The sequence below is a fragment of the Octopus bimaculoides genome, chromosome 20 (genome assembly GCF_046866305.1).
Source record: "Octopus bimaculoides isolate indiv1 chromosome 20, ASM4686630v1, whole genome shotgun sequence".
Taxonomy (NCBI): Eukaryota; Metazoa; Mollusca; class Cephalopoda; order Octopoda; family Octopodidae; genus Octopus; species Octopus bimaculoides.
Genome location: NC_142947.1, coordinates 17,149,395 through 17,164,394, shown reverse-complemented (window position 1 = coordinate 17,164,394; position 15,000 = coordinate 17,149,395). Strand labels below are relative to the sequence as shown.

Here is a 15,000-nt window from a genome sequence, read left to right as displayed (position 1 = left end):
TATATATATATATATATATATATATATATATATATGTATATATATATATGTGTATGTGTGTGTGTGTACGTATATGTGTATACATATGTATGTGTGTGTATGTATATATGGATAGGTATACGGGTAAAGTGTATGTATGCATATGTATACGGGTAATATAGTATAGTAAAGAGAAATAAACAAAATAATTAATTAATCTAGTGGAAATCCACAGGAGAGCAATAAAAATAGAAAATTAAGGAGTTATCTCCCCTATAATAACAAAGACGAAAGCTAACGATATCCTAAAGACCTAATAATAGTTATGTATGTGTTTTTCCGTGTTTTGTTCGAAAGGTAACCACTCCTGAATAAGTGCCAAACGTCTAAATCCAATGGACCAGTCACTGGATAAGTTTGGCACAGAAATGTTAACATAGAGTGGTGAATAAATCGATATATCGAATTTGAAGTCTCTGTCTCTTTTGAATATGAAAATTTAAAAGTTTAAAAACCTTATGATATAAATATAAACTGTGAGAACGACCCTTAAGGAATCTAATTAATGATCTCCTAAGGTAAGTTCTTATGCTATATTGGTAACGGTTGCTACATCCTCTGGGAAAATTATTATATATATATATATATATATATATATATATATATACACACACATATACATATATGTATACACACACACACACACACACACACACACACACACACACACACACACACACACACACGCACATATAAAATACAGTGTACATTTAATACACATTAGAGATGCCCATAAAAGGACATCTAACCCGCTAGAAAGAGCAGCCAAAGCTCTACACCACAAAATAGGGATAATTTCGAAAAGGAATGAAAAATAAAAACATTTACCATCTATATTTCGAACCAGGTTTCAAGTTATTTTAGCAAAATAAACTATTAGGCGTAGGAGTGGCTGTGTGGTAAGTAGCTTGCTTACCAACCACATGGTCCCGGATTCAGTCCCACTGCGTGGCACCTTGGGCAAGTGTCTTCTACTATAGCCTCGGGCCGACCAAAGCCTTGTGAGTGGATTTGGTAGACGGAAACTGAAAGAAGCCCGTCGTATATATGTATATATATATGTGTGTTTGTGTGTCTGTGTTTGTCCCCCCAACATCGCTTGACAACCGATGCTGGTGTGTTTATGTCCCCGTAACTTAGCAGTTCGGCAAAAGAGACCAATAGAATAAGTACTAGGCTTCTAAAGAATAAGTCCTGGGGTCGATTTGCTCGACTAAAGGCGGTGCTCCAGCATGGCCACAGTCAAAAGACTGAAACAAGTAAAAGAGTAAAAGAGTATTTATTCTGCCAGGACAACTATCATCAGCGAAATTGACACATTGTATTGTGTCAATTTACCTGTTTATTTATTTACTAAAAGGACAGTAATAACAATATACAAACACATCCGACATATTATGTCATATCAGTAATATTTGGACAAAATATTGGAAACACCTTCAAATTTCAAGCAAATTTATTTTAATATGGGACAGAACCGCCTTTGGCAGTAATTACAGCTTGAATTCTGTGAGGTATAGACCCGTACAAAGTTTGAATTGTTTCCAAAAGAATTTTTGTCCATTCTTCAGCTAAAACAGTCTCCAGTTCTTGTAGTGATGATGGTGGAGGATATGGACTCCTTGTTTTTGTAAAATGCACCATAAATGTTCAATAATATTGAGATCTGGGGACTGTGGTGGCCAGATAAGATGTTCAACTTCACTAGAATGTTCCTCGTGCCATTCAGCAACGACTTCAACTGTGTGAATTAGTGCATTATCATCCTGAAAGATTGTGGTTCCCTCCGGAAACAGTTCTGCAACCATAGGATGAATTTGATCAGCGAAAATTCTTAAATAGTCTTGACTATTAATTCTGCCATGAAGGAAAACCATTGGGCTGGTGGATTTCCAAGATATTGTCCCTCCCCCCGATCATCACAGATCCTCCTCCATGTTTAACAGTTGGAAGAAGGTAGTCTGGGTCAAATGCTGCTTTTGGCTGTCTCTTGGGAAATGGATGCCTCATGAATTGTCTGAAAGCAACCGCAAATCCCGTGTTGACATCTGCTCTTCTCTCCATTCTCGCGAACTCATTTCACCCTTTTTGGATAGACTTGTGACTGGTGAAGAAAAACGGCTCTTTTATCGAAATGTTAAACGTCGTAAACAGTGGCTTGGTAAAAGGGAACAAGCTCAACTACAACCGAGAAGGGAACTTCATGGGAAAAAGGTTCTTCTCTATATCTGGTGGGATTGCAAAGGAGTAATTCATTCTGAATTGCTACCACCTAATGCAACAGTCAATGCTCAAGTCTACTGTCAACAATTAGAGCGTTTGAACCAAGCTTTGAAGAAAAAAAAGATCCGCCTTAGTGAATCGAAAAGGAATGATGTTTCATCAGAACAATGCGCGACCCCACACTGCAATGATCACATCACAGAAAATCGAAGAGCTTGGTTGGGAAAAAATTCCTCATTCACTTTTTTCTCCCGACCTTGCTCCCTCAGACTACCATTTGTTTCATAGTTTACAGAATCATTTGGGGGACATAACTTTCGCAAGCCAGGAGGAGGTCGAAACTGACATTTCAGAGTTCTTCGCTTTGAAACCCAAAAAGTTTTACATTGATGGGGTTAAAAAGCTAGTAAATAGATGGAAGGAAGTCATAGATAATCAGGGGAAGTACATTGATGGTTAAATTTTCTTTATTCAAAATTCGGACCGAACTTATGGGATGACCAGATAACTGCGAAACAAACTTTTTACCCTACAGAACCAACTTAGCGTATATATATATATATATATATATATATATATATATATATATATATATATATATATATATATATATATATATATATATATCTGTGAGTGTGTGTGCGCGTAAGTATTCATACACACACACACACACACACACACACACACACATTTTATAAGCTGTGCTGAATTTTACAATTCTGTAAATAGTAATATTTTGTTATAAGCTTAAACCTTGTAAGCGATCACCGTTAGTTGACAAAAGAAAATAGTCTAATTTGGGGGCATATAAGCCCTCGACGGAAAAAAGTGAGTTTTACGCGCACGCACACACATACACACACATATATGTATGTGAGTGTGCAAATGTATATCTATCTATCTATCTATCTATCTACCATTACATCATACTTAAATGGATGGTGAAAGCCATTCAAGACATACATATTATTCAAGACATACATATTATTCAAGACATACATCATTATTATTATTATTATTATTATTATTATTATTATTATTATTATTATTATTATTATTATTTTTATAATACATACATATATCTTTAAGGGTTTTATGCAATAAATTGTCAAAATCAAAATGTGCAAATTGCTAGGACGTCGTGGATGTTAACAAGAAGTTTCATACATAGTTCATGCCGCTTAATACTAGTCACGGCTTATTTTATGAGATGTAGTCGAAAGGCATAAGTCTCTCTCAAACTGGTGGTGGTTGGAGGGGGGGGGCTAATTAAGGACAGAATTTGTTAATTATTTCCATCAAATGCAGAGCAGGTGGTTGGATAGCGGATACGTCATGCTATCGTTTAAAATATCTTGTGGCATATGGTTTTATTTTCACAGTTCAAGTCTCGCCGAGGCTCAATGTATGCTAAACAATATATGTGTTAAAATATAATTAAGGGATCAGCAACAGTTGCTTCACCACATACGGAAGTTCAGAAATAGCAGCTAAAGTGCTGAAACTCCAACAGATAGCATTACTTGTAACTCACAAAGGCAAAACAAGAAGAAAAAATAACGAACCACCCTTTTAATTGTAATAATTATGTGTTAAAATAAATAGCTGATTTAATTGAGTGCTATCTAAAAGTAGTGCTGCAGTATGGCCGTAAACCAGTTTGAGAATAAATGAACAAACTGAGATAATTAGGGATCTAAATAGAAAAAAAAGACAAAAAAACTCAAGAGGACTGTGGCATGTCTCTAGTTTCTGAAGAGTTAATCTGAATTAGAGACAATTTTATTATTATTATTATTTCTGCTTGAAAATGACACGTAGGACAAAACACTTAGCGGCATTTTGTCTGTTTTTTTTTATGTTCTGAGTACAAATTCCACCTAGATCGACTTTGCTTTCTCCTTTCGGGGTCGATGAAATAAGTACCACTGGATGTGTAATCTCGACTACCCCTATTCCATCAAAATTTCAGGTGTTGTGTCTATAACAGAAAGGAATTATTTTATAGTTGAATAGGACGCCGGACAAAATTCTTAGCGCCATTTTTTTTTTACCAGCTTTACGTTCTGAGTTCAACTACCACCGAGGTTAACTTTACCTTTCATCCTTTCGGGGTCGATGAAATTTCAGGTGAGTGCCTATAATAGAAAAGATAACATCTGTTTACTAATTAGATAGTGAGACAAATTGGACTCTCACTGTCACTCACTCTCTTCTCACACCCTCTCTTTCTTTCTCTTCTCCCCCTTACTCACACACATCTATAGTGATCTGTTGCATAAAGAAAAGCATAGAAATTTATAAATGCCATCGTGGCTTCTAACCACTTGGCCCAGTTGCTAGAATGTCGAATATATTGTCTTCTCGCTCTCTGTACTCAGTTCAAATACCACCAAGGTCAATTTATAACTTTTCATCCTTTCGGGATCGATAAAGAGTCACGAGTCCCGTACTGGAATCGTTTTCTTCTTTTCTTTCTCTCTTTTTCTCTTTCGTTCTTTCGTTCTTTCTAAAGGCAACTTACCTTTAGGCAAGATAATTAATATGAGTGGAATGCACAGTGGTAGTAGAGTTTGTTAAAGGAGCACAAATCTATAATATATGACAAACTTAATTACACATGTTGTCTTGGGTTCAGTTCCATTGCGCAGCACCTTGGGTAAGTGTATTCCAATATAGCGGCCTCGGGCCAACCAAAGCCTTCTGAGTGTATTGTAGACGAAAGCTGAAAGAAACCCGTCGTGTATATATATATATATATGTATATATATATATATATATATATATATATATATATATATATATATATATATATATATATATGTACACACACACATACGTACACACACAGACACAGGCACACGCATATATATCCCACGTTAATTTTATAAGAATATAAATAAAACATAAAGAACAGACAGAGTTGGAACTCTTTTAAATAATATATTCCTCTATACACTATCATACAAACCCCCTTTTTTACTTTTTATTTTTTAATTTATATATATATATATATATATATATATATATATATATATTGGGACCGATTTGTCCGGCTAAACTTTTCAAGTCAGTACCCCAGCATGGTCGCAATCCAATGACTGACACAGGTAAAAAAAGACAAAAGATGTAATTAAAGTGAGCAAAATTCGTAACAAGTGTGTGTGTGTGTGTGTGTGTGCGTGTGTGTGTGTGTGTGTGCGGGCGTGTGAAGGTCACAATGGGATGGACTAGGCAGGATGGCGAAAAGTTTTGCTGGTTGATGTAACTTTTAAGAGTTGGCGAAATTTTTAACATAGACCGCAGATTTTTCATACAGGGAGTGAAGGGGCTGCGGTAGGATGACCTAATTTCCCAGGTTGTGGGTGTCGAACTGACGAAGGGCGGTATTATTTATAACGGATGACGTATTAAATTTATATTTTGATCATGATTTTCCCAGAGAACAACTGAATGAAATGGCTACAAACGAGAATCAAAAGTCTGTAACTAGTTTATGTTGCAGTTCACGTTGCCATAATACATTACCTGTTTCTTGTATTATCAAGGTCATAAACAAAGCTATAGAAACAGACATACATACAGACAGTCAGACAGGCACACACACATACATATGTATATATGTATGTAATGTATGTATATTGGTATGTGTGTGTATGTGTATATGTATGTATGTATGTATGTATGTATGTATGTATGTATGTATGTATCTATCTATCTATCTATCTATCTATCTATCTATCTATCTGTATATATACATTTATGCAGTGGTGGGCACAGCTAACCAAAAAGTTAGCTTCGCTAGGCATTAATCCGCTAACTAGAATAGTTAATTTCGCAAACGCTAAACCACTAAATAAGTGCACAAATTAGCGGAAGCTAACGCTGAATGATAACCGCTAACTTTTATCATATGAATTTTAATTTCGGTTAAGATTTTTGGCTCTAAACCCCTAAAAAATAGACCTGCTGAAATTTTCATGTAGCTCAAACAGAATCCTTGTCCGGTACCGGATCGATTCCAAAATCTAATCAGTTTGTGCCAGTCAGGAGGTCAAATATCCCTGAAAGTTTCATCCGAATCCACCCAGCGGTTCTTGAGATATCTCGTCCACGGACAAACAAACAAACAAACAAACGGAACTGAAAACAATACTTCCGCCTTCGCTAAGACGGAGGGAGTAAAAATAAAAATGAAAACGTCGTTTTCAAGAGATGCTTAACAACTTCTTTGCACTATACTCTCAAAATACAAAGTTACTATGTACGTACCCTCAATTTCGGGCATTCTATGCACTTTTGTTTTCTCTTTCTCATTATCCCACTCTGTATAAGGCGGTGAGTAGACATTATTAGAATGTCGGATGAAATGCTTAGCAGAATTTCTTCCGGTTCTTTAAGTTCTGAGTTGATATTCCTCCGAGGTCAGTTTTGATTTTTATCCCTTGGGGGTGGGGGAGGGGTTGATAAGATAAAGTACCAGTGAAATACTGGGGTCAATGCAATCGACTTATCCCTTACAAATTGCTGGTCTTGAATCTTGCCACGGACTGTTCAAGGGATTGTTGTGATCTCAGTCACAAAACAAAGTACGCCATCAATATGGTCTTAACAAGTAGGCGGGTGGGAAAACCGAGTCCAACCACCTTCTTGATTGGGGCAAAGCAACTGTGTACTACACCAGAATTCGGATGTGTATATACCATGATATATATCGTAAACAAATATTTAGATGGATATTATGTTCCCGGTGAAAACGATCTTACCTCCTTTTTGAACTTTTTGAATATAGCTCCAATGATTGTTGTTGCTGTAATTGTTGCTGTAATAGTTGCTTCTGCAACTACTGTTGCTGCTCTTGTTGCTGCTTTTGCAACTGTATTATGAAGGCTAATAGATCTTTCTTTATTTAACAAGTTGTATCACGAACAAACTGTAAAATAACCTTTGTGAGCATCGAAACCCTCGTCGCCAGATGTAACGTGATTTGTTACGCACAATAAATAAGATAACCAGACAATAGCAAACAACAATGTAACGAAGTATCAGATCTCTTCACGAACCAACAATCAATTTTCTTTGTGAACTAACCAATCGGCACATTTTGACTTCACTGCGAATTAACACGAACTTCACTCGACTCCGCATTCTGAACTCACACGGATCGTTACAATTTATACTTTACTCGGACCAGTCTATCTCTCGCAAGGGGCCGTCGTAACACTCATCACAACAGAGAGAGAGAGAGAGAGAGAGAGAGAGAGAGAGAGAGAGAGAGAGAGATAGAGAGAGAGAGAGAGAGAGAGAGAGAGAGATGGTAGGAGGGAGGGAGGGAGAGGTTTCTGTTCAATTTGATGTGGTCAACTCAATGAAATTTCATTACAAAGCATTTTCTTTTTCCTTCTAGTTTTCTCTTCCTCTTTCCCTACTCATTGTATACTTATCGCTATATTTGTAAATAAACATACTTTCTCACAAGGGTTAGGTGACCTTTCAAGATGTCAATTTTAGGAAGTAGGATGGGAAAGATAAGAAAAGTCATCACTGAAGGTAAAAATGATTTCGAAGTCCCATGAAAATGTATATTCCTTTACACTTGTATAGTAAAATCCCATATTCTGTATAATTCCATGCTTTGCACGAATAAACATTAAATATTAGTACAATATTCATAAATTAAGAAAATAAAGTCAGAATATAAAAGATAATTTGAGTTCGGTACTGTTTGTAATTCAATCTGTTCTCTATGTACATTTAATCAAACATCATAAATGAGTCGTGTAATAACATGCACATTGTGTATTTAGCTGGAAGCCACCTTGTAGGTCATAAATTATTTAACAAAATAGGGTCTGCTTAAATATATTTTTGAGTGTCTTTCATCCTTTTGTAGGATTTCATTTTCTTTTTCTTGCTAGCTTGGATATGATAATTCAAAAGAGATCTTTTCTCCGAATCACTTTGCCAAGTAGCTACATTAGATATCTTTCCTAATCAATGGTAAAATGGTTCTAGTATTCTTTCTCATGTATATGTAAGTTCTATAAGAACAACTGTTGTCAAAATCCGAATGTTATATATATATATATATATATATATATATATATATATATATATATATATATATATATATATATATATATATATATAATAATTTATAGAGATGAGTATCACGTTATTAACGTTGGAGCCACATTCAAAAACAGCAGTAACAGTGTAATATAAATGTTTTCTCTTCATCCATCATCATTACTATTAAAAACATAATAAAGTGGTAAAATGACTTCGAAGAAGCTCTCTTGACACACCAAAACCAGCTGGTATACATTGATGTCACTTTACATGGTATTTGAATATTGTTAGACAGAAATATAGCGTTCATTGGAGCATTCATTTGCATTATTTCTCATCAGTCGTATTTGCTGGGCACAGCGTCTGTGTGAGCTAACCATGTAGTGTTCATAGTTTGTTTCGTTTGGAGGAGTGTTCATGAATATTGTCTCTGCTTCTCTTTCCAATCTTTTTGACAAGATGCAGTTCCCCTGCTTCTCTTTCAAACATTTGATTTTGAAAAGAATTTTTTGATGAGGTGCAGCTCTATTGCCTTTCGGAACTTTGGGTCATTTCTTGAACATTTGTAAGAGGGAAAGATTTTGAACTTTCCTTCACCGCGTATTTCACCGCATATTTGTCAGTGGAATCTTGCGCAATTCTTCTTGTCGGATATGTTGTCTGTGGATTATTGCACGTCGGCAGAGGGATTATTTGTTTTGCCAATATAATTTTCCTTGCAGTTGGGGTAAGTAATGCAGTATATGAGATTTTGTGTCTTGCAGTTCATATCTGCATTTACTTTGAACGAGAATCCACTCTTGGGTTTTATGTGGGAATCACTTTCTAAATATTTGAAGCTGTTGTTGTTGCTGCATGTTCCACATCTGCTATTTTCACATTCTTTTACGGAGAATTCTGATTCAATCTCTGATGTGAATTTTGCTCTTGTGAGGCGATTTTTGAGATTTTTTGGCTGGTGTCTACTGTTTCGTAAGGGGTATTTATCAATCAGATTTTTCATTTTGGGGCTTTATAGAAGTATTGGTAGGTTTGATATTATGGTGAGAAAGATGCTGGCTACACCAGGATTGTGCGTATTGGTAAATGGAATCGTGTGTTCATTAATTTTTTTCTCCTTTGGTTTACTTAGTTGTGTGATGCTCAGCTTCATTGCCATTTTAATTCCATTGTTTATTAATTATAAGGGGTATTTCTGTTTTGTTAAGAAGCTTTTGAGCTCATTGAGACTGATTTGACGTATTTTTGGGGTCAATTTTCCCTATCCTACTTCCTAAAATTGATATCTTGAAAGGTCACCTAGCCCATGTGAGAAAATGTGTTTACTTAAAAGTATGTTGATAGGTATACAATAAGTAGTGGCACCAACTCTCTATGATCCCATAACCCTTTCACACGAACGTTATGGAGAATACAATATACATATGATAATTCAAATGCGTCACATGGCTTATCTGTCAGCGTTTATTTCGAAAAATGTCACGTGACTGCTTCACCCTATTCAATACGCATCTTTCTAACTCGCATGCGTCATGTGAGTCGACCTTTCTCTACAGAAGAAAATGTACTTGGTTACTTTAACAAACACATAAATTGACTCTCAAACGCTAGTCATAACGATATAAGGATGTGAAAAGTTAAGCAGTCTTTTATTTTTTTTCTTTTGGGAAAATTCGAAGACGTTTATACATAAGCTCGAGAACATACACATACATAGTACATATATATACATATATGTGTATAAAAACGACCCTAGAATTATGTAATTGATAATTACTGCCCTTCATTGTTCCCTGTTCTTCTTCATTTTCAGAACACCCCAAAATGGCACACGAATCTTTGGCATTGGTGATAATGCTTATGATTTCAGTTCTGAATCCGGTCGTGAAATCTCAAGGTAAGTCCGGAAATAACCATTTCCTACCTGAATGACTAAGCATCTAACTTTACTTCTGTGGGATAATGAATATTTGAAAGGAACTGGGAATCCCCGTTGTCGTCATCCTCCTCCTCCTCCTCATCATCATCTTTGTAGCAATACACTGACCACTTTTGGAATCCGGACTGGGAGTCGTTTTCCGTAAGCAAGTCGAGGACCTTCTGTGATTCGCTCTTGATCTCGACAACAGTGTTAAAACAGTGATCTTTGAGCCAGTCGAATAGGTCGGGTGTGGAAGCGATACCATGTTCTTTTTGGTGAGAGATTCAGGAGTGAGGAGAGATCGGTGACAGGTGCATTGTAATCGTGAAGAATTCAAAACTTCTCGCTCCACAAATCCGGTCGCTTTCGTTGAATGTCCTCCATCAAACACGTCAAGAAGTTGCAGTAGAATTCTCGATTGGCGGTCTGGCTCTGGGGAACGAATTCTCGATGCAAAATACTGTAAATGTCGACCTCCCTCTCAAAAAAAAAAAAACGATCAGCATGCTCTTGACTGAGCTGCGGCTCTGTCGTGCTTTCTTCGGTCGTGGAGACGAAGGGCTCTTCCATTGTGACGACTACTGCTTCGTCTCAGGGTCGTACCTGCAAACCCAACTCTCGTCACTGGTGATGATCCTCGACATGAAGGATGGGTCAGCAGCGGCACGCTGACGGAGATCTTGACAGACGTCGACGCAATATTCTTGGGGCCAACGACTGGAATTCAACTTGGGACTGGAACACTAGAATGATTGCATTACAGAATTAATTCTCATCCGCCTTTAACCTCTAATCAAACACCGCCGGGCATATAGTCATTATAGACGTATTATAGTCATGCTATTTAGCTCTCTTTAGTTTTGGGGCCTATAGCTTAAAAGTCATTACGGTGTGCAGCTTTTAAGCGAGTATATTGATACAATGCATTTCTCTTTTTTTTTTCAGCTCCAAAGCCATCAAGAATACCAGTCATTCTCGCCCCTGATCCATTTAAATTTAATGTGTCCGAATATCAATATAGAGGTAATTCTTCAATTCTTCATTCTTCTCTTATTTAGTAGAACGCGTGTTGCGTTCGTGTCTGTGCGCACGCGCAGGTAAGGCTGAACGGATAAAATAGAATGCTTGCCTTGCAACCAATGAAGACTTGGATTAATCTCACTTTGCGGCATCGAGAACATAGAGACGGAACGAGCCAAATCATGCAAATGAAATAAATTTAACTGAAAATGTGCAGCAGCTTATCGAATTGAGTAGATATAGTTTGCAGGGCCAATCGCGTCGTGCGCTGCTTAACACTGATGCTAGACAACGAAGAGTATGGGTCTATGGAATACTAAGTCACATAGACTATAATTCATTGAGTTGGAAGTTTAGTTCTTATCTTTCGTTTTTTACTTGTTTCACTCATTAGACTGCGACCATGCTGGAACACTGCCTTGGAGGGTGTAGTAAAAAACAAGCGACCTTAGTACTTCATCTTATTTTTTTCTAAGCTTGATACTTATTCTATCGTCTTTTAAGTTACGGCGACGTAAACAAATTACCATCAATTGTCAAGCGTCGGTGGAAGACGAACATAATCACAAAAGACACATACACGACGGGCTTCTTTCAGTTTCCAACTACCAAATCCACCCACAAGGATTTGGTCGGCTCGACACTATTGCAGAAGACACTTGCTCAAAGTACCACACCGTGGGACTGAACTCAGAACCATGTCAGAACCGAGAGAAAATCCATTTACTCTGTGGGTATGGCCGTGTATTAGCAGCAGCGCCTATTTCTATGAGTATAGTACCAAAGTGACAAATCTTTACCTAAAATTTCATGCAATCAATCTTCTTTGTGAGATTGCATTCAACGGTGGATTAAAAAGAATATCAAATAACCATTTTGAAAGCTTCTTGACATTTTGTCCAATAAATCAAGTTCCAGGAATGGTAATACATCTTATTGAAACTTTTATAATGTTAATGAGGAAACAAACAAAAGCAATTAATTTCGTTTGTCTTATCAAGAGACGCGTGGTAAGAAGCTTGCTTCCCAGCCATATGGTTCTGGGTTCAGTCCCACTGCATGGCACTTCGGCAGGTGTCTTTTATTATAGCCTCGGGCCGGCCAAAGCCTTGTGAGTGGATTTGGTAGACGGAAACTGCAAGAATCTCGTCGTATATATATAATTAATCCAAAAAAATGAAGGAAAAACAAGAACAAAAAACAACGTGAGGACGTGGTACATGCAAAGTATTAACAGACGCTGCTGTGGAAAATAAAATCCTAGAATACTTCTTCGGGTTGATTTATTACGACTGACGCATACACTTAATATTTTACTTCAATTCCTTATATTTGCCAGTTTAATTAATTCATAGTCTTTCTTTACGTTTAGCATACAAAGTGGGCATATTTGATGCTACCAGGAGCTACTTCGTGTTACCTTGTTTCAGTATTAAAACACCGACAGACATGTTTCGAATACCGGCATGTACGTTCGAGGATAATGACAGTGTCTATCTTGTAAATAAACTGGATTATGAGGTATTTTGGTTTATTATTAATTATCAATTTTATTTTATATTACACATGTGATACCATCACATATTGCTGAAAACTGAATATATGCACGTATATATATATGTATATATATATATATATATATATATATATATATATATATATATATATATATATATATATATATATATATATATATATATATATGTGTGTGTGTGTGTGTGTGTGTGTGTGTGTGTGTGCATTTAAATGTTGGGTATGTTTCTAGTAGTAAGGCGATGAAACACGTTTACTGCCTACGGCTACCTGACGTCATCCACGGTATTTGAACAATTGTCACTGGATCTACCTCAGGAATTTCCCATTGTACATTGAATATATAACAAATGATAGGGACAGAAAATGGAATATACGAGAAACTTTAATACCCACAACGATCGTTTCGACCCATCCTGCGTCGATCTCTCGCGCGTGGACACTGTACAAATGGTTGCAGACGCGTCTCACCAGGTGATGTTATAGGGAGTATCTCGTTAAATAAAGTCTGCTTCTCTCGGTTTTAATATAGAATGTTGTTAATGATCGTAGGTTTAAACCGTTGGATAGAAATGGCGAGGGATTCTGTTCCGACTTTATAGATAAAGACAGAAAGAAATTTAAAAAAAAAGAAAAAAAAAACATGCAATAAAAGAAAACATTATGTGTGTCAGTATCCACATATAGTTACTTCCGTACTCAGACATGCGGTCCTGTGTACACACACACTCTCATGGGCGCAGTTAAGTAGTTGTCATTAAACTATTTGGTAAATCTCTTGTCACATTGTGACGCAAGGCACTGGTGGTTCTGGCTGACTAGATCCATATCTTTAGTTTCAACAACGTCAACAAGAAGTACTCCACATCATTGGCGTGTGGGTACGCACATAAAGTTTTACTTTATTGTGTGTTTTATTTTTCATATTTTTCTTAATTTTTCTCAGTTTTTGTCTATAAGGTTGCAACAGAATCCGTCCCTCGCCATTCCTGCCAAACGGCTTAAAGTTACGGCCACTAACAACATTCTGTATTAAAACAGAACAAAACAGAATTTATTTAACGAGATACTCCTTATAACACCACGTGACGAGACGCGTCTGCAACGAGCGATGTCCCACAACCAGTTGTACAGTATCTCACCCGCAAGGGATCGATGCAGGAAGGATGGAAACGAACGTTGTGAGCAATAAAGTTTCTCGTACGTACGTATGTATGTACGTATGAATGTACGTATTTATGTATGTATATGCACAAACATGCGAATGGTATAATTTGTCATTGACGGGCCCCTATAGGTAGGACATGAAGTAAAATATCTAGAACTCCATAAGCTCTGTTAAGACTCTATAGAGTACATATGATGCTCTATGGTTATTCAGAGATTATTATCAATAACGTTTTAAGTCCGTTGGATGAATTGGGTGTCCTTTTAGTGTCGGAACGTTTGGAAAGTAATTTTCTCTTTGACATAGATAAAACGTTCTGCTAGAAGCTTCCAGTTCCATCCAGATTTTGTATCAAAACGTTTTGCAATATTTAGAAAGATGGCATTTTCTAAATTGCAATGCTTTGCATAAGAAGCAACAAGGATTGAAAGTATTTTTATTTCTTGCGTTAACCTTCTATCAGCCATGGAGACCTAAATGAAATGAAAACATTTTAATTAGTTTGAATATCTCTCGTACCCGGTATATGTATGTATGTATGTATGTATGTATGTATGTATGTATGTATGTATGTATGTATGTATGTATGTATGTTTCTTCTATTTTTATTATTATTATAAATCTTCCACTGAGGAGGGAGTCGGTTTCCAACAAAAATACAAGGCTCCATCTTTGGGATGTAGTTAACGCAGACAACTTCACATTTGGGACTTGAGAAAAGTCTTGCATATTTTTACTGTTCCACTCACAGATTGCACTTGTAATGTAAGAATCAGCCAGTCAATTTCTCTTTCTGAAAATCTCAGTTTATCCAGATTCTCCTTTAAGCATTTACTAACAAAACCCAGTGCTCCAATTATTATTGATATGAATATGAATTCATAGTCTGGATATAGAAGCTGGCGGTTTCGAAGCAGTTGTCCATAGATATCCTCTTTTCCTTTGATTTTCAAAGAGATATTTATATCTGCAGGGCAGCTAACCACTAACCTTTGCCCCTCTGTCTCAAACAGTAATATCCGGC

At 36.5% G+C, this 15,000-nt stretch overlaps 1 protein-coding gene across 2 annotated transcripts in view; it reads left to right on the top strand.

The window, feature by feature from the left end:
* Positions 1 to 15,000, top strand: part of LOC106871896 (uncharacterized) — a 46,038-nt gene that overhangs the window by 3,518 nt on the left and 27,520 nt on the right. The window contains exons 1-4 of one of the 2 annotated variants that reach the window (XM_089338138.1): positions 4,235 to 4,392; positions 10,148 to 10,231; positions 11,201 to 11,278; positions 12,648 to 12,796. In XM_089338138.1, coding sequence (XP_089194264.1) covers positions 10,159 to 10,231; positions 11,201 to 11,278; positions 12,648 to 12,796 — 300 coding nt within the window. In that variant the 5' untranslated portion in view covers positions 4,235 to 4,392; positions 10,148 to 10,158. Of the gene's footprint in view, positions 1 to 4,234; positions 4,393 to 10,147; positions 10,232 to 11,200; positions 11,279 to 12,647; positions 12,797 to 15,000 lie in introns of those variants that run through there. The other variant, XM_089338136.1, reaches the window with a different exon arrangement.